Source organism: Mytilus californianus, unplaced genomic scaffold (genome assembly GCF_021869535.1).
Source record: "Mytilus californianus isolate M0D057914Y unplaced genomic scaffold, xbMytCali1.0.p SCAF_12, whole genome shotgun sequence".
NCBI classification, from domain to species: Eukaryota; Metazoa; Mollusca; class Bivalvia; order Mytilida; family Mytilidae; genus Mytilus; species Mytilus californianus.
Window position 1 is genome coordinate 15,172,360 of NW_026262604.1, and position 21,494 is coordinate 15,193,853.

The 21,494-nt window shown below is 31.6% G+C and overlaps 1 protein-coding gene across 1 annotated transcript; it reads left to right on the forward strand.

Annotated features, from left to right (window-relative positions):
* Nucleotides 1-529: 529 nt before the first annotated feature.
* On the forward strand, nucleotides 530-9,227 carry LOC127721440 (myb-like protein X). The gene is made up of 11 exons (XM_052228170.1): nucleotides 530-617; nucleotides 1,912-1,977; nucleotides 2,382-2,474; nucleotides 2,810-2,875; nucleotides 3,326-3,370; nucleotides 4,006-4,056; nucleotides 4,636-4,707; nucleotides 5,222-5,273; nucleotides 5,903-6,238; nucleotides 7,099-7,156; nucleotides 7,803-9,227. The coding sequence occupies exons 2-9, from the start codon at nucleotides 1,949-1,951 to the stop codon at nucleotides 6,221-6,223; spliced, it is 729 nt and encodes a 242-aa protein (XP_052084130.1). The 5' UTR covers nucleotides 530-617; nucleotides 1,912-1,948; the 3' UTR covers nucleotides 6,224-6,238; nucleotides 7,099-7,156; nucleotides 7,803-9,227.
* Nucleotides 9,228-21,494: the final 12,267 nt, after the last annotated feature.

The following is a 21,494-nucleotide window of genomic DNA, read 5'->3' on the forward strand; positions in this document are numbered from 1 at the left end:
CAAAAATTCAAAAATTTAAAAAGTTATTTGAAAGGTAAGAATTTCAATAAATCTAAATGCAAATGTTTCATTCTAATTTTTTTTTAGCTAATTATATTTACCGCATAAATAAGGTAATGCATAATTACACTACAGCTATAAAGAATGTTTTAACTAGATTAAGGAAAAGGCAACTCCTCTCCAAAATCATGAATCTGGCTGGCACTTTCATTGAACATAAATACCATTTTGTCAGTTTTTAAATTTGGTACATATGAATATAAATAAGATGTGATATGAGAGCCAATGAGGCAACTCTCTTTCCAAGAAACAAGTACATGTATTTACAGTTAGCAATTATACGTCAAAGTACAGTCTTCAACACTGAGCACGGGCTCACACCAAATAGCTGGCCACAAACGGCCCCAAAATGACCAGAGCAAAACAACAACAGGGAAATTTTATATCTTTCTTACAATTTGAAATTTAATTTTATTGATAAATACCTTGGCAAATGAAAATAAGAATGTTTTCTTTTATTATTAGCCCTACTATTGGACATGTTGGAAGAGGAGGAAGAGGGAGGGTACAGGAGGCGCAAAGGGAAGAGGGAGAGGGAGAAAGAGAAATCAAGAGAGGTACAAACACTGTCAACAATAATCAAAAATATGTTTTATATACTTAATTTGAAAGCTTTTCATTTAAACAACTGAAAATTGAGAGAAAACTTGAAAACAACAAATAGAAAATTAAGAATTTTCATTCCTTATTAAATGACTTGTCATAGCACTGGTATATATTTCCTGAAGACATGAAAGATAGATAAAGTAATTAAAAATTTGGCTGGAAAATATTCTCTACATTTTTCATAGTTTCATCATTTGCAAGATTCATTTCTCAAGAACTATTAATATTATATATATGACTCAAAAGTTCCCTTTTATATTTGATTTTTTTTCAGCAGTTCTGACTCGGATAAAGATGAAAGTGGTAATGACATGAATGATGACAATGAAGAAGAAATAAGGTAATGACAAAGTTACACTACAGCTATAAAGAAAATTTTAACTAGATTAAGAAAAAGGCAACTCCTCTCCTAAATCATGTATCTGGTTGGCACTTTCATTGAACAAAAATACCATTTTGTCAATGTTTTTAAATTTGGTACATTTGAATATAAATAAGATGTGATATGAGAGCCAATGAGGCAACTTTCTTTCCAACTCACAGTGATATGAGAGCCAATGAGGCAACTCTCTTTCCAACTCACAGTGATATGAGAGCCAATGAGGCAACTCTCTTTCCAACTCACAATGTATTTACAGTTAGCAATTATATGTCAAAGTACGGCCTTAACACTGAACACGGGCTCACACCAAATAGCTAGCCACAAAGGGCCTAAAAATGACCAGAGCAAAACAACAGGAAATTTTATATCTTTCTAACAATTTGAAATTTAATTTTATTGATAAATACCTTGGCAAATGAAAATAAGAATGCTTTTTTTTTTATTAGATCTACTATTGGACATGTTGGAAGAGGAGGAAGAGGGAGGGGTGCAGGAGGCGCAAAGGGAAGAGGGAGAGGGAGAAAGAGATAGCAAGAGAGGTACAAACACTGTCAACAATAATCAAAAATATATTTTATATACTTAATTTGAAAGCTTTTCATTTAAACAACTGAAAATTGAGAGAAAATTGAAAACAACAAATAGAAAATTAAGAATGTTCATTCCTTATTAAATGACTTGTCATAGCACTGGTATATATTGCCTGAAGACATGAAAGACAGAAAAAGTAATTAAAAATTTGGATGAAAAATATTCTCTCTACATTTTTCATAGTTTCACCATTTGCAAGTTTTATTTCTCAAGAACTATTAATATCATATATATGACTCAAAAGTTCCTTTTTAAATTTGCTTTTTTTTCAGCAGTTCTGACTCGGATAAAGATGAAAGTGGTAATGACATGAATGATGACAATGAAGAAGAAATAAGGTAATGACAAAGTTACACTACACCTATAAAGAATGTTTTAACTAGATTAAGAAAAAGGCAACTCCTCTCCTAATTCATGTATCTGGTTGGCACTTTCATTGAACAAAAATACCATCTGGTCAATGTTTTTAAATTTGGTACATTTGAATATAAATAAGATGTGATATGAGAGCCAATGAGGCAACTCTCTTTCCAACTCTCAATGTATTTACAGTTAGCAATTATACGTCAAAGTACGGTCTTCAACACTGAACACGGGCTCACACGAAATAGCTAGCCACAAAGGGCCCAAAAATGACCACAGCAAAACAACAGGAAATTTTATATCTTTCTAACAATTTGAAATTTAATTTTATTGATAAATACCTTGGCAAATGAAAATGAGAATGCTTTTTTTTTATTAGATCTACTATTGGACATGTTGGAAGAGGAGGAAGAGGGAGGGGTGCAGGAGGCGCAAAGGGAAGAGGGAGAGGGAGAAAGAGAAAGCAAGAGAGGTACAAACACTGTCAACAATAATCAAAAATATATTTTATATACTTAATTTGAAAGCTTTTCATTTAAACAACTGAAAATTGAGAGAAAACTTGAAAACAACAAATATAAAATTAAGAATGTTCATTCCGTATTAAATGACTTGTCATAGCACTGGTATATATTGCCTGAAGACATGAAAGATAGATAAAGTAATTGAAAATTTGGATGGAAAATATTCTCTCTACATATTTCTTAGTTTCACCATTCGCAAGTTTCATTTCTCAAGAACTATTAATATTATACATGTTATATATACGACTCAATAGTTCCATTTTATATTTGCTTTTTTTTTCAGCAGTTCTGACTCGGATAAAGATGAAAGTGGTAATGCCATGAATGATGACAATGAAGAAGAAATAAGGTAATGACAAAGTTACAGTACAGCTTTAAAGAATGTTTTAACTAGATTAAGGAAAAGGCAACTCCTCTCCTAAATCATGTATCTGGTTGGCACTTTCATTGAACAAAAATACCATTTTGTCAATGTTTTTAAATTCTGTACATTTGAATATAAATTCTTTTGTGACATAGCTTAGCATAGGTAGCTTGTTGTATGTAAATAAGAAGATGTGAAATGAGCGCCATTGAGACCATTCTCCATCCAAGTCACAATGTAATTAAAGTTAACAAAGGTCAAAGTACGGCCTTCAACACAGAGCGCTGGCTCACACCAAACAGCAAGATAGAAAGGGCCCCAAAATTACCACAACAAAACTTAAACAGGAAATTTAATACCTTTCAACCTTGAATTTCAATTTAATTGATAAATACATTAGCAAATAAAAAAATGAAAATACTTTTTCTTATTCAGACCAATAACAAAGAAACCCAGGAAGCAGCTGTTTATCAATGAATTGTAAGTATGAAATTTGAATCTTGGGAATATAAAGCTTCCATTCTTAAATTACAAAAAAATAAACATTGTTTGATTTCATCAAAAACTCAATTATTTGGGTTCTACGATATGCTGAATCTAACTGTTCATTTAGATTTTTTTATTTAGGGCTCGGTCTTCAAATTAGTCCATATCAAAATTCCTAAGGGTCCAACATTATTATTATACCTGCACTCTATAGAGTGGGGACTATATTGCAATCACCTTGTTTGTTCGTTCGTTCGACAAATATTGCTGTCAACCACTTTTCCAAATTGAATGTGTGGAATGACTTCATACTTGGCCACCAGCTTAACAGTGATGAGTTTTCACGTGTGAGCAGGTTTCAGATTTTTCAAAAATCAACTTCCTGTTTGCGGATACTTTGAAAATTGTCAATATGTAAAATGAACTTCAAAATTTTTCGTCAAACACTTCTCCAATATGAATGCGAGGAATGACTTCATACTTGGCCACCAGCTTAACAGTGATGAGAAGTAAAGTGTGAGCACTTTTCAGATTTTTTAAATACCAACTTCATGTTTCCCGATACTTTGAAAATTGATGTTTTTTTTTAAATTGAACAGGAAGATAATGTATCAACCATTTTTTTTTAGTTCAAGCGTATCCTGTCAACATAGCTCAACAGTCAGTGTGTCAACTGAAAGGTACTTTTTTTGTTATTGTCAGACACATTGTCATGATTGTCAACATACTGAAATTGTTAACAAAATAGAGATTTTTTTTAAAATTTGAAGCATTCAATGGGTACAACGATTACTTTTTAAAAGGGGCACTAGCTGTCAAATTCATGTTCACCCATTCAACTCAAACAGTCGTACGATATTTAGTATATATACTAAAAGGTTTTTCCAAATTACAAAAAGTCCACAAGAAAGTATTACAATGCACATACGCATAGAAATACATCAAGATTCTGTCTGCATTTAAGACCAGACGCCATGTTATTAAATTTCTGATGATATCCGATGGTCATATGGCCTGACATAAGCATATATATTAATAAACAATACACATACAAGCACGAGCAATGGTAAATAAGTACATGAAGCCTAGATGTTCAAATATTCTTCAACGAGTTAAATATTAAGGTGATGCATTTGTAAAATTATTTGTGGCAGTTACATACATAACATATGAGTTGTGAAATTCAAATATAAACAGTACATCATATAATAAGATAGGATAATGTATTTTTTATATACTTATATCTTATACTCTTACAGAATTGAAGACAGTCATGATGAAGAATTCAATGACTTAAGTCCTCTTCTTCCACTAGACTCATCTTTGTTAAGGTAAGCAGATAAAAAATAGAACTATTGTGAAAGAATTTTTGTTCGTGGTGTTCAAATTTGTGGTTTTCATAGTTCGATCAAATCACAAATTAAAGTTTATAAGTAAGTTTCCAAAATTTGAAACCTCAGGAACTAACGTAATCTGGGTAACCCATGGAAATTGATACCCACAGAGAAAAGTACTTCACAATATTATAAAACTTATTACCTTTTGAAATGATTGAGGGTCACCAATGTTGATAAAATTGCTTAAACTATTTATATGAGAAGCCATTGATTTCTTTTCAGCCTTCAACATTTGAGAAAAAGCCATACCAAAATGAAATATTATAGCTATAAAGGGACCTTGAAAACACGAAACTATTAAACATATACACCCGTCCTGACCCCCCCCCCCCCAAAAAAAAAAAACTACATGTAATAAAAAAGCATTGAATTTAATGTCACAGTTAACATGGTTAACATTTAACAGTTGTCATGGTTGTTATAAATTGATTTTCATTTTTTTTTTCAGTGAGGCAACAATTCTGATAAAAGAATGCAGTTTTAATCTAGAAGAAGATCAGGTAACATATTTAATAAATAACTGTACAAAATAATATGTATATATTTCAAATCGGTACATTCTCAAAAATTACAAAAAGTATTTTGAAAACTAATCATCTGAATAAAAACATTATAGACATACTTTGCAAGAAAGATTTTTTATTTCAATTCAAATTCTATCATTGTCTATATTTCCACTATGAACATGATGGTTGACCACAGCTCTTAGAAGACAGCCAGATTTTGTTTAGGTTTATTCAAGGACCATTACTTCTGGACAGTAGAAGTGAAAATCATCAATAAATGTATTAATCTTGACCTCTTTTTTGCAAAACAAACAACATATTGTATTAAACTTGACCTCTATTTTGGAAAACAAACAACATAGAAGAGAAGTGGTCGAACAGTTTATAAGTTATCACAATGCAACTATTGAAGGCTATGTTGGTCTGCTGACATACTTTACATACTTTACTAGATTAATATAGAAGAAAGAATTAACCTAGAAACCATTTAAAAAGCACCAAATCTTCAAAATGCTACACATCTTAGAAATCGTAATGTTTGGATATATGTGGAGGCAGATGCAACACCAATTAAAGCAGTCGGAAATTAAACATACTTTAATGTAACACTTTTTATTTTCTAGAACAAGGAAGAAGGAAAGGAGGAAGAACAACCAGAAGAGAGCAAGAATGAAGGAAAGCAGGGAAAAAACCTGGAAGAGAACAAGAATGAAGGAAAGGAGGAAAAAAAACTGGAAGAGAACAAGAATGATGGAAAAGATGGAAAAAACCTGGAAGAGAACAAGAATGAAGGAAAGGAGGGAAAAAAACAGGCAGAGAACAAGAATGAAGGAATGGTGGGAAAAAACTGGAAGAGAACAAGAATGAAGGAAAGGAGGGAAAAAAAGTTGCTGAGAACAAGAATGATGAAAAGGAGGGAAAAAACAGGAAGAGAACATGAATAAAAACCAAATAATGAGGTAAAGACAATCTTTTTTTCTACGTCATGTGACATATGATATACAAATGACCGTTTTTTCCACATATCACGCCGTATCTCAAAAACAATTTATGATTATTGCTTTAAACTTTACACATTTGCTAGTTATATTAATCTAAAGATCTGTTTACTTTTTGGTGATGATTCAATATTTTATTTTCGAGTTATTGACATTTTTTTTGAAAATAAGGGGGGTGTGTTTTTTCACGTCGCATCATATCTCATAACTATTTAAGATTATTGCATAAAACTTTACACACTTGTTAGTTATGTTGATCTTAAGATCCGTAAACTTTTTTGTGATGATTCTTTATTTTATTTTTGTATTATTGATTTTTTTAATGAGTTTTTTGGTATCGTATAAAACATGTAAAACATGTTGTTAGCAATTTTTGTAGTATATAAACTTGCTATTGAACGGGAATAAGGAATGAGTCATGCTATACTTAGCATGACATTCTGTACAACACTGTGTTATTCCAAAAACATTTATTATATTTTTTTCACAAGATGACGGGCGTATCATGCGCTTATGGCGCAGCTGTTTATCAAGCAACTGTTATGTTACTCATGTTAATGTTGTTGTGTTATGATTTTGTATTTATATATTAGGCTGAAATTATGTTATGAATGTAAGACATTTCAATGATTGTTTGTTGTTTCAGTGATAAAAATGATATCGAAAAATCAGTCGAGCTGATATACATGTAATGGTGATCTGCCTATATTTTTCGACAGAATTAAAAAAAAAACATTTCTGTATAAGACATGTTAGATAGACATGATAGACAACTAAAAAAAAATAAAATAACCAAATGTTTATCTTTTATTATTTTATAGGCTTTGTATTGGAGAACACATCAAAGTTACCAATGGTAAAACTGATTTTCCTGCTATTGTAAGTTTTAATAAAAACTGTTTTTGGTACAAATTACTAGACATTTCAGTATTTTTAGAACCTGAAAATCTATTAATATATATTCATTAGTTGCTTGATTTAAGGTTTTTAACCATTTAACTTGCATGCTTTTAATAGCACTTTTCCCAATGTGCTTGATTCTTATTTATCTTTACCTGCTCGTTAAAACCTCGCCTTTCCACGGTTTCTCAGCCTCTTACAAAAATTTTAATATTTTCTGACTATGACTTACAGTGACTTAATTTTGTGTATATAGATTACCAATTTTGGATTTAAAGTAAAGATACATAACAAGATGAAATGTAATTTAAGGGGAGGAATTGTATTTGATTCATCATGCTTTCTTCTTTAGTTTAGTTTTATATGATTTTCTCTTTTTTATATTATCTCAATAAATATTTATATTTAATTAATGTTAGATATAATTTAAGATAAAAATTAAAATGGCACTTTTTTTATAAAAATAAATAATTTAATGTTGATAGTTTATCACATGCCACCTGAACTCATACAAATGTTATATTACCTAGGAGTCCATCTGTTTTGTCTGTAAGTGAATCTGATAATTGATTACTTAGGATATTTGCAATTCATAGTATAGTAGAAGTCTTTACCTCTTTTTCAGGTTACTGACATAGATGATTCTGGTGTATGGGGCCAGTTTTTTAGAAGAAAAGGTGCAAGCTGGGCTTTAGATGAAATAAAGTATTTCATCATGGAAAAGGACATTATTAAATCTTTACAACCACCTGACTTGCTTCAATTAGGTGGTTCCCGGTTTTCATATAAATTTGTTGAATTTTGAGTGTCATTAACTTTTGTCTTCTTTTGGGGGGAAGGGGGGGGGGGATATACCACATATTGACATTTATTATGTTTATTATATGCCCTTAGTACCCCTGGTTTCTGGTGTGTGTTTAGTTAAAACATTCATTTCACTTGGCATCTGTTGTCTCAAAAGTTAACACCTATCACATTTGGCCAAATTAGCACAAAGAACTATTTCCAGCACGGTGTTACTAGCTGTAATTTATACCAAATACTGTAGCCTTGTCAAATTTTTAAATCTTGTTATCGAAAAATATTTTTTAACCATGCTATTTAAAATAAAAGCAGCATTGTTTAGTGAAAATGGTTTATTTATTTTGAGAAGAAAATCAAATCCTTCAACAACTTATGTAGGTGGTGAGTAGTACAAAGTCATAAAGCCCTCTTTTGGTACCATTTTTAACTAAAGAATAACAAATTGAAGCAAGTAACATGCCTTTGTAATGATAACCTTGTTTCACATGCTGAAACTGATCAATATATTATAATTAGCTTTTCAATTTAAATGTAAGATAAGACATTTGTCAGAATAGAGAATGGAATAATATTCTTGTCATTGAACTCTTAGGTAAAATGAGTCACTTGGTAATTGCTGCTCATTAAATGTGTTATAAAAGGTCAAAATAAACTATTTCTCAGAAGAATATTATATACACCACATTACTTTACAATTGTACAATGACTTGCTTCAATTTATTATTGTTATTGTAACATGTAAAATGGTCAAGACAGAGCTATGAATTATTCTGTTTAAGCTTTTTCTACATTTATGACATGTGTAATACATTGATGTTAGTTGGAAATGTAGTTTCCAATGGTAGTAATTGTTTAAATGGAATTCATAATGTCAAAAAATGAATGTTACCTGTATATATGTATATAGGATATGACATATTTTATACTGTTACAACATTTTATACTATTAGACTTGTTTTGTTTTAGATATTTTTACAATCTTGTAGTTATTTTTGTTACATTTAATGGATTACGGGTAAAGCCTTTTTGGTGCTTTGTCCCAATTAGCAATTCATTTGCGCCAAAAATAATGACCATATTTCATTTGTGCTGAATTACATAACTTTCATTAACACCAATAACACAGGCAGATACTATAAATAAATGTATAGCATCATTGAGTTTTTTATTGAATAAATTAATTGAAATCCAGTCAACTTGAAATTAGAGGCATATCTAGGTGGGACCTCGGGCATTTGTCAGGGGGGAGGCACTCTATCTAGATTTAAAAAAAAATTTTTTTGTGAAAAGGTGTTAAAGGTCTGATTGAACATCTTCAACTGAATAATATACATCTTTTTACAACAATCATGGAAACACTACAGTACATAATTTTAAAAGTCCATGACTCAGATTTATTTGAGTATAAACTTAATACTTTATCACAAGGAGAAAAATATATTAAAATTTCTTATCTGAGCTTTTAATTCAGAGGAAATGTATATTTCAACTTTTCTGACATGTGTTATCTGTGAAAGTTGCAGAAGTCCCATGAAAGTAGTATATTTTGGCGCAAATGAAAAACTGCATTTTTTTATAAATTGGTGCAAATGTGCAAATGCAATGTGCTCCGCTTTTATTAGTTCAAGAACTTGTGATTTGTTTTGTCTTGATTAATTTTTATGTATATTCTACCATGTCAAGCTCATATTTCAAAATTATTGGGATTTTAGTGTACTCCAATAATTATCTTTTGCTAATAGTCTTGGGGATTCAATTTTTATCATTGAAATGTCTTTTATATATATCATGTATATCATTGCCAAATTAAGAATATTTATATTTCTACTTTTGCATCCAATATTAACTATCCTTAGATTTTAAATCACAAAAAGGTTGGGTTTTTTTCTTACAAATTTTCTATTAATAGTAAAAGAATTTATCAAGTTTACCTTGTTCTCATTATGAAATTTTGAACTAAAGAATTGACATAATTTGGTGTTATTCAATGTTAATGAAGCTTTAAGGGTTATTTAAGTATGTGTATTTAGTTAATTACATTTTCATGATTGTACAAAATGTATATTAGAATCTGTTCATGACAAATGCATGAGAATATTATGTGTATTTTTCCACTTTAATATGACATACTTATTACTGATAGGATTTTTTTTTTAAAAGCACTTTATAACTACAGAGATCTAAGTTTCCTTTTCAGAATAATATAATCACACAATTTAACACTAATTATAAAATTCCCTTCACAATCTTGTCAGTTTTTAATACTGTTTTTTAAGCAATGCAAGAAAACTAAATATTCCAGAGATTATTGAAATAATACAAGAAAAGATGGCTTTAAATCATATATAAAATGATTTTTGGAAAAAGACAAACATATTACAGATTCGTTTGAGGTTTGTCATGTTTGTGAATTGAGTTACACATAATTTTTTTATATTTTTACATGTGTCCAATTTGGTCATTATTTCATGTATTATCTAGTCTGAAAATAGTGTTGGTTATTCATTTGAACTGTCGTGACTGCTAGTCAGGTGTCTAGTTTTTTGTGCATCATTTAATACATTTAACTTTGTAATATTAATCTTTTATTGCCATTTAATTTGGTATACTTTTTTCTTTCCATTACAAAACATTTTACGTAATTTTATAATTTTGGTTTATAATATTGTGCAAAAAAACAGTAGAATAAAATAATATAAAATATTGCTTGTATTTGATTTAATTAGGAAACATGATTTGGCTTATATCATTTACTTTGCATTCTAATATCATTAGTCAGAAATGTTTGAAAACTATACTATGCCAATACTGTGTTCACTTATTTGTTGATTATAGTTGAATTAAAAGTTGAAATCAATGGCTGTGTTTACTTTCCTTGATTTTAGGGGAGACAATTCAAACAATAATACAGGCTTAAGTCTCAATTTTATACAACAACATTGCCAAATAAAATTTACTTATATAAGTAAAAAAAACATTAACAAATGTGTTTACTATGTAGGGAAGACAACTCTTACTCAATTTTTTTTTACTTGTATAGGTAAAAAAAAATTACTTGTATAAGTAAAAAATATACATGCAAACACATTATTTTTTTTTACTTATAGAAGTAAAACAAATACACTTGTATATGTAGTACCCCTGACTGACTTTCACCAATTTGTAAAAAACTTTATTGAATTGTTTATATCTATTGACGTAAGCTCCATTTCGATTATTATAAATTTTAGATTTTACGTTTCCGAGTTATGGGATTTTATTCATAAAAAAGGGGTGATTTTCCAGTTTTCAGACAATATCTTTAAAGTGCTTTATTTGATGAGTTTTCATGAAACTTTGGTGACTGGTTTATATCTATTAAGATAACCTCCCTTTATCTTTTCATAAATTTCTGATATGACATTGAGAAGTTATTGAACTTTATTCTTTTAAAAAGCGACAGGCGTATCATGCGCTCATGGCGCAGCTGTTTATTTGTATAGATCTAAGTGTTGTTCAATAATTATAATTCGATTTAATTAGTGGTTCAGATGGTTTTTTTTAATAGATTTATCTGTGACTACGCAGAAGCACCAGGCTTGGTATGGAAATCTTTGGTAAAGTGAAGTTTAAATGGAAGTTTTCTTCAAACAATCATGCATTTTCTTGGGGGTGGAAAAGGATGGGAGGGTGTAAGTAGTTTTTTTTTGCAACCACGAGTAGTCATTTTGAACATTGGGAGGAAAGCAATATATTTTTAACACTATATTCTACATGAATATCTACTTTAAAAGTATTGTGATGTTACAACCAAAACTTATTGTTGACAATCTTTCATATATATTTGCAAGATTTTATATGAAGAATATAGAATCATTGATTGCTTGAGGCCAGTTTATATTTGACTGTGAATGTAAAACTAAGGAGATGGGGTATAATTGCTTACAGACAAATATGAGCCCAAATTGTCGTGGATGAAAGACGTTAGCAACAGGAAACTCATTTTAAGCAATTTCTTTAAACATTTATATTGGTCAGAATATTTATCTGTATTAAAAACTATACTGTTTTCATTTCTCGTTTCAGTGTTTTTTAAGCAGTGATATTGGCAATATCCAGTACGTATAATTAAAATTAAAATTTAAAAGATTTTGCATTGTTATCAAAGTGGTACATGCATGACATGTATTATTGTATGTAGGCAATGTGGGAAAACAGATCTCCTTGTGAAATGAAAACAGATCATGACATGATGTGCATATAGCAAGTCCAGTGATATTGACAATATCCAGTACGTACAGATGAAAGAGACCAGTACTGATAATTAAAATAAAAATTTAAAAGATTTTGCATTGTTATTAAACCAGTACTGTATTATTGTATGCAGGCAACTAGGGAAGACAGATCTCCTTATGATATCTTATATTTATAAAGCCAATATATAGTTTAATTAAAAATGGGGGTTTGTCATAGACACAAAATTATAACGCAGGCTTACAGACTTCATATGAAGCACCTTAATAAAGTGCAGTCACCAATCTGAATAGTAGAGTGTATGTCTATGATATCATTTCAGCAGGCTATGAGGTTAAGCTGTTATTGTATATTACTGTTTCGTTTTATTTGTATTTTTGTAATTCATCACAATAAAAGTCACCAGTTTTAGATTTATGCGCTTTTCCTATATATTTTTTATATACCGTAAATAATAAACAAACACCAAATATGTGAATTTTTTTTTAAAAGATAAAAGACTTTTCAATTGAGCGATTAAACTTAAGTCACCTGGTCAAATATATAAAGAAACATACAATGCAAAGATGTCAGCCTTTAAACAAAACAGCCACCGGCCTTCACAGAAACAGATACCAGCATCCAAAGGAAATGACTCTCAGCATTCAATTTATAATGTGTTGAGAAAACTTTTACTTACAACTGGGATTCCAGCATCCCTGAGAATAAGGATGAACATACAATTTTTTTCATGGGATGGCAGCATCCAAAGAGAAAGTTGAGTCTGCAAGCATATAATTTGGATGCCAGCATCCAAACAAAAGGTATATCAAAGTCTATATATATGTTAGATGCCAGCATCCAAATGATGGTGTGTTCAATATGGAACTTTATAAAGCCATATTAGCATCCTGCAAAGATGAAGATGCAATTTCCATATTTTTATGCCCCTGCCAAAGCGGAGGGGGCATTTAGTTTTACCCTTGTCTGTACGTACGTACGTCCGTACGTTCCAAATTTGGTTTCCGTTCTCTAACTTAAGTTTGCCTCAACCAAACTTATATACAATGCTTATTACCACAAAACACAGATCAAGTTTGAATTTTGGTGACTCACTCTAACCTTTCTAGAGTTATGCCCCTTTATAAATGGAAAAATTGCAAAATTTTTCATTTCCGTTCTCTGACTTAAGTTTGCCTCAACCAAATGTTATGAAACTTATACACAATGCTCATCACCACAATACACAGATCAAGTTTGAATTATGGTGGTTTCACTTTTACTGTTCTAGAGTTATGCCCTTTACAATAGCAATTTTTCATTTTTTTTTAAAAATATCAATGATGCCATTGTTCAAGTAATTTTTATACGACCGCAAAAAAAAATTGCTGTCGTATATTGGTATGACGTTGGTTTTCGCACTCTAACTTTAGTTTAAGTGAATGGATCTCTATGAAATTTTACCATAAGGTTCAATACCATAAAAGGAAGGTTGGGATTGATTTTGGGGGTTATGGTACCAACAGTTAAGGAATTAGGGGCCAAAAATAAGCATTTTTGTAACTTCCAGACATAACTTGTGTGTTAGTGTATGGATCTCTCTGACATTGTACCACAAGGTTCCATATCACAAAGGGAATGCTGGGATTGATTTTGGGGGTAATTGCCTCCAAAATTTAGGAATAAGGGGCAAAAAAAGGGGCAAAAAACAAGCATTTTTCTAGTTTCATGACAATAACTTGTGTGTAAGTGTATAGATCTTTATGAAATTGTACTACAAGGTTTCATATCACAAAGGGAAAGCTGGAATTGAGTTTGGGGATAATTGCCTTAAACGTTTAGGAATAAGGGGCCAAAAAAGGGGCCAAAAATAAGCATTTTTCTAGTTTCCAGACAATAACTTGTGTTCAAGTGTATGGATCTCACTGAAATTGTACTGCAAGGTACCATACCACAAAGGGAATGCTGGGATTGATTTTGGGGGTAATTGCCTCCAAATTTTAGGAATTAGGGGCCAAAAAGGGGCCAAAAAACAAGCATTTTTCTAGTTTCAGGACAATAACTTGTGTGTAAGTGTATGGATCTTTATGAAATTGTAACACAAGGTACCATATCACAAAGGGAAAGCTGGGTTTGAGTTTGGGGGTAATTGCCTTAAACGTTTAGGAAACTGGGGCCAAAAAGGGGCCAAAAAACAAGCATTTTTCTAGTTTCCAGACAATAACTTGTGTTCAAGTGTATGGATCACACTGAAATTGTACTGCAAGGTATCATACCACAAAAGGAATGCTGGGATAGATTTTGGGGGTAATTGCCTCCAAATTTAAGGAATTAGGGGCCAAAAAGGGGTAAAAAAACAAGCATTTTTCTAGTTTCAGGACAATAACTTGTGTGTAAGTGTATGGATCTTTATGAAATTGTAACACAAGGTTCCATATCACAAAGGGAAAGCTGGGTTTGAGTTTGGGGGTAATTGCCCTAAACGTTTACGAAACTGGGGCCAAAAAGGGGCCAAAAAACAAGCATTTTTCTAGTTTCCAGACAATAACTTGTGTTCAAGTGTATGGATCTCTCTGAAATTGTACTGCAAGGTACCATACCACAAAGGGAAGGCTGGGATTGAGTTTGGGGGTGATGAATCATAAGGGGGTTCAAAAAATTTGGGGGGGGGATTTTTTTTTCCTTTTTTTTTCTTTAAAATTTTCCATTTTAAATTGGTTATTTCTGATTTATATATAAAAGCAAATAATAATGATATGGTTTGAATAGGTAAATTAAAAAAATTTAAGTCATTCATTTTGTGTCAGAAACCTATGCTGTGTCAAATATTTAATTACAATCCAAATTCAGTGCTGTATCAAGCTTGAATGTTGTGTCCATACTTGCCCCAACTGTTCAGGGTTCGACCTCTGCGGTCGTATCAAGCTGCGCCCAGCGGAGCATTTTATCTAAATTGGAGTTATCTTCCTTTGTCCATGATTATAGTTGAATCAACTACAATCAATGCTTTATACAATGCAATGTTTAATTTTGCCTTCCACTGATAAAACACAGATCAAGTTGAATTTGGGTAGTGTCACTTTAACCATTATTGAGTGATGCCCCTTTATAAATCGAAAAATTGCAAAATTTTTAGTTTCCGTTCTGTAACTTAAGTTTGCCCCAACCAAACATGAAACCTATACACAATACTTATTACCTCAAAACTAAAATCAAGTACAAATTTGGGTAGCGTCACTTTTATTGTTCTTGAGTTATGTCCCTTTATAATGTTGTATGCAAGCAGGGGCATCATCTGTGTCCATGGCGACACATTCTCCATTTATTTTGTATAATCCGCCAACACGTTTTTAAAATATCCTGTATACAAAAATAATAGTTGTTAATTGAATAAAACAACCTCTCAACTACAAAAGGCAATGAAAGAATTACATAGGCATCCGATATTTTTTAAAACCAATAAAATTTGTTCAGCAGAATCTGCTACCAATAGAGATGAAATGAATCCGTATGCTTGAAGTAAGATTAGCATGTTACTATATTATCATACATGAAATTGAATATTATGTCCAGAACAATGCAAGACATAGAGGTGTATACGAATGAAAGTTATGATAGATCCGAATTTTATTCAGAATGCACCAATAGGAAATCGTAGTTTTTCTTCAATTTATTTACCTAAAACTATTATATCAGCTGTAAAATTATTATCATATGTACGCCTACATTGCACTACACAATGGAAATTAACAATGTATATTTATATAAACGATCAAACTTGTAATAATAGTAAATAAAAAACACCATAAAAAAAACCAAAAACAAATGATAATCAAAACTGATTCGTACTGAATGAGACAGCCATTGCATTCCATTTTGGATTAAGAAATGGAGAGTTGTCTAATTAGCACTCATACCACATATTCTTATTTATATGATGTATTGTTGCTAATGAGACCCCTATCCACTCAAGACCAAAGGACAATGGACAATGATGTTAACAATTATAGTTCACCGTATATATACGGCCTTCACAAATGACCAAACCTATACTGTAAACAATTACAGTTCCCCGTATATATACGGTCTTCACAAATGACCAAACCCATACTGTAAACAATTACAGTTCACCGTATATATACGGTCTTCACAATGACCAAACCCATACTGTAAACAATTACAGTTCCCCGTATACTAATATATACGGTCATCACAAATGACCAAACCCATACTGTAAACAGTTACAGTTCACCGTATAAATACGGCCTTTACAAATGACCAAACCTATACTGTAAACAATTACAGTTCACCATATTTATACGGTCTTCACAAATGACCATACCCATGCTGTAAACAATTACAGTTCACCGTATAAATACGGTCTTCACAAATGACCAAACCCATACTGTAAACAGTTACAGTTAAACGTATATATACGGTCATCACAAATGACCAAACCCATACTGTAAACAGTTACAGTTCAACGTATATATACGGCCTTCACAAATGAAAAAACCCATACTGTAAATTCATATAAGGGACTGGGATAAAAGAACATGTGTTTCAAAATAACAAGGACACCTTACATCCGTATTTAAGGTAATAACATTGAAGTGGAAACGGCAAATGGACAACAACTGTAAACTTGTTCGCGATACTACAATACATGTTTAAATAGAAATCAGACAACAAAGACAACATTCAATGAATAGTACAATTTCATTTGTTCTATACTTAAATTTTAAGTAATTTAAAGACAATACTATTGTAGTATATGCTTTCAATATGTATTCGTGTAAACAGAATCGTAAAACAAAATGAAATAATTCAAATCTAGCAAAATGGAGTTATATGGTATCGATTTTTCCATCAAATAATTTTGCGATATTGTGTGAAAAAGCTTTCCATATTCTCGGCATCTGTAAAATAGTTCCTAAAAAGTAAAAATATGTCTACGCTTCAAGAATACAAAGTTGCGTTCGTACTATAATCTTTTCTTGTCAGACAAATTTGTTTGGGTGAATAATACTATTTTTGTAATAATGGATTTCGCTTGGTTTTGATTAGACAAAGGGTTTAATTTAAGTAATAAAAGAATGGTGTGCAAGGACATTACTAATTAGCTACATTACATAAACAACTACATTACATATTTGCATGGATGAAGAATGAGTCTTTATCATGGGTTTTTCCTGATAACAAACACAAATTTTGCAAAACTTTGAAAAAAGCCGTGTTATTATACCTTTTTAAAGAAATAATTTTTACATTTACGTTTGTGTTGCAACATTTGTTAAATAACCGCAGACTATAGTTTAACACAGTCTAGATCTGTTGGGAACTTAACCCTTGTCGGGATTGAGTGAAACCCGTACGCACGTTGAAGCGACGGGATTAAATCTTAGATGCAACTCTTGCCATATTTCTCCTAGTAATGCTGTAAGATAAGAGGGGGGTAGTTTGAGACATAAAAAAAACCCAACACTTTACTTTAATTCCATTTCATTTTCATTTAGTGTCGTACGTCTGGCACGTGGTCGTTAGTGGACGTATGTCATATCGTAACATTTCCCCCCTTTATTTAGGGAATTGAGTGTTTCTTTTGTATTCATTTACGGTACATGGAATCGAGACAATTAAGAGCACTTCAAGACATATTGACAATGTTTGGTCACCTGTCTATGTATGTATGCATCACGATGTTTTGGGGGTTATTTCTGTCTTTGGGTTGCTGTTTCAATGACGTATAACCCACATCCGTGTACACTGCTGGCTAAAAAACAATATAAAAATATATAAATCTGATAGCACTTGTATAACATATTTTTCGGACACCTGTCTATTGTTGAAGACTATAAACCTTACCTCTAGATGTTTTCGGTTATTTCTGTAGTAAGGTTGCTGTCTCATTGACGTATACCTCACAGCTCTTTTTATTAATGCTGCACTTCATTTTTCGTGTGCACAGATGGCTGAAAAATATATTATCTGATTCATATAAATCTGATAGCACTGCCAATTTTGTTTGTCTCAAATATAGCGGATTGATTTGATTGTTTTTTGCTTAACGTCCAGTGGCAAATATTTCATGCATATTAAAACCATTTTGTCAGAATATCTAAGTGTAAAGATATTACACATGTGACTATTGTGACACTTGCTTTTTGGGGATATTTTCTGAGTGAAGAAAGAACTAATTTTCCCGAAACGTACACACGCACTTGCTTCAAAGGTGTTTTTTTGGGATGTCATGCGAAAAATAAAATAATAAACTCACACACAATGTTAGGAAATTTGCGCAAACGTCCTTACACGCTCTACGTAAGTTTCACTAATTTTCGGGAGACAGATAAAAACAAGCGCAAACTAAAAGAAGAGGAAAATGACAACAACAACAAAAAATAATTATAATTTTTATGTCAACAATAGTCAGACTCTGTTTGAAATGATTTTTTGACTCTAAAAAGAACCGCTTTTAATATGCGATTTTCTTTGTTCTGTTATATTCTGTCTGGGTGTAATCACTTTAACTGCTTCTTCAGCAGTGTTAACATTTGATTCTTCCTTTTACACTGCAGTGTACACCGATTTCTCAGATCCTCTCTCTGTTTTTTCATCAGACGATTGATTAAATTGACGTCCTCTCTGCATAGTCAACTAAGTGGATTGATTCTTTACAATTCCGTTAAATCTGGTACCCTACTGACATCAACTTCGACTTACGACTTTCCCTACTCACGGAATGGTTATGCTAGTGGGATTGTGACTATGACTGAAAACAGACTTTAGCCGTTTTAATCGTTTACGAGGAAATTATGCTGTTTCCTCGTCTGTTGCCGATACCACACTGTGATATAAAAATTTAATGTACATCTACTCAGATTGACGGCATTGCACAATGTTGTTACATGTACTCGCCTATTTTACGTAGGCCTGCGCTGGAGAAAGTCTAAGATTTTTGCTAATATACTTCATTATAATGTTGTCATAATTAAAACTCTACAATTTGCATGTTGAAAGTGGTGCATAATTGAACTGACAATCTAATAAAGAAAAAATAGCGAATGTCATGCTGTTCAGTTGTGTGTTGTTGGGTTGTTATTTTATTGATGTATACTTTGCATCTTCTTTTATTCATATTTTATGTTTTGTGTGTCAAAAAGTTGTTACCTATTTACTAAACTTTGAAATATTATCTCATTTTATAGCTGCTGTTTATCATTTAAAAAAAATCTATTTCACGGCTCCCCCACCTTTTTTCTAAAAAAAAAATCAAAAACACAAAACAATGCAAAAAGCAAAAGTAAAAGTAAAAAATTGTTCTCCATGCATAATACAAAACAAAAGAAGCTACTTCTATCAGCGCTTAGCATATGATGTATAGGGCTTGAAACCCTTATATAGTACACAATTTGCAAAATTTCCTCAGAGAAGGTATTGGCAAACATTTGGATCGTTTATATACGTATTATATACGTTTGTAGGGTTTTTGGCATTTTTCGTATTTTTTGAAGTTGTGAGGTGCGCAGATTAAAATTAAAAAGTCCCAAAAAAATTTAAACAACGATTAAATCATAAAATGAGTCTTTATCATGGGTTTTTCCTGATAACAAACACAAATTTTGCAAAACTTTGAAAAAAGCCGTGTTATTATACCTTTTTAAAGAAATAATTTTTACATTTAAGTTTGTGTTGCAACATTTGTTAAATAACCGCAGACTAGTTTAACACAGTCTAGATCTGTTGGGAACTTAACCCTTGTCGGGATTGAGTGAAACCCGTACGCACGTTGAAGCGACGGGATTAAATCTTAGATGCAACTCTTGCCATATTTCTCCTAGTAATGCTGTAAGATAAGAGGGGGGTAGTTTGAGACATAAAAAAAACCCAAAACTTTACTTTAATCCCATTTCATTTTCATTTAGTGTCGTACGTCTGGCACGTGGTCGTTAGTGGACGTATGTCATATCGTAATATTTCCCCCCTTTATTTAGGGAATTGAGTGTTAACACCAGATCTTTGACTGTTTCTTTTGTATTCATTTATGGTACATGGAATTGAGACAATTAAGAGCACTTCAAGACATATTGACAATGTTTGGTCACCTGTCTATGTATGTATGCATCACGATGTTTTGGGGGTTATTTCTGTCTTTGGGTTGCTGTTTCAATGACGTATAACCCACATCCGTGTACACTGCTGGCTAAAAAACAATATAAAAATATATAAATCTGATAGCACTTGTATAACATATTTTTCGGACACCTGTCTATTGTTGAAGACTATAAACCTTACCTCTAGATGTTTTCGGTTATTTCTGTAGTAAGGTTGCTGTCTCATTGACGTATACATCACAGCTCCTTTTATTAATGCTGCACTTCATTTTTCGTGTGCACAGATGGCTGAAAAATATATTATCTGATTCATATAAATCTGATAGCACTGCCAATTTTGTTTGTCTCAAATATAGCGGATTGATTTGATTGTTTTTTGCTTAACGTCCAGTGGCAAATATTTCATGCATATTAAAACCATTTTGTCAGAATATCTAAGTGTAAAGATATTACACAGTCATGTGACTATTGTGACACTTGCTTTTTGGGGATATTTTCTGAGTGAAGAAAGAACTAATTTTCCCGAAACGTACACACGCACTTGCTTCAAAGGTGTTTTTTTGGGATGTCATGCGAAAAATAAAATAATAAACTCACACACAATGTTAGGAAATTTGCGCAAACGTCCTTACACGCTCTACGTAAGTTTCACTAATTTTCGGGAAACAGATAAAAACAAGCGCAAACTAAAAGAAGAGGAAAATGACAACAACAACAAAAAATAATTATAATTTTTATGTCAACAATAGTCAGACTCTGTTTGAAATGATTTTTTGACTCTAAAAAGAACCGCTTTTAATATGAGATTTTCTTTGTTCTGTTATATTCTGTCTGGGTGTAATCACTTTAACTGCTTCTTCAGCAGTGTTAACATTTGATTCTTCCTTTTACACTGCAGTGTACACCGATTTCTCAGATCCTCTCTCTGTTTTTTCATCAGACGATTGATTAAATTGACGTCCTCTCTGCATAGTCAACTAAGTGGATTGATTCTTTACAATTCCGTTAAATCTGGTACCCTACTGACATCAACTTCGACTTACGACTTTCCCTACTCACGGAATGGTTATGCTAGTGGGATTGTGACTATGACTGAAAACAGACTTTAGCCGTTTTAATCGTTTACGAGGAAATTATGCTGTTTCCTCGTCTGTTGCCGATACCACACTGTGATATAAAAATTTAAT

Bases quoted from the DNA above. Each gene is read 5' to 3' on its own strand.
- LOC127721440 (XM_052228170.1), top strand. From the start codon at position 1,949: ATGAATGATGACAATGAAGAAGAAATAAG. The intron at 2,876-3,325 runs GTAATGACAAAG...TTTCTTATTCAG, and splicing joins GACAATGAAGAAGAAATAAG to ACCAATAACAAAGAAACCCA. The intron at 5,274-5,902 runs GTAACATATTTA...TTTATTTTCTAG, and splicing joins TTAATCTAGAAGAAGATCAG to AACAAGGAAGAAGGAAAGGA.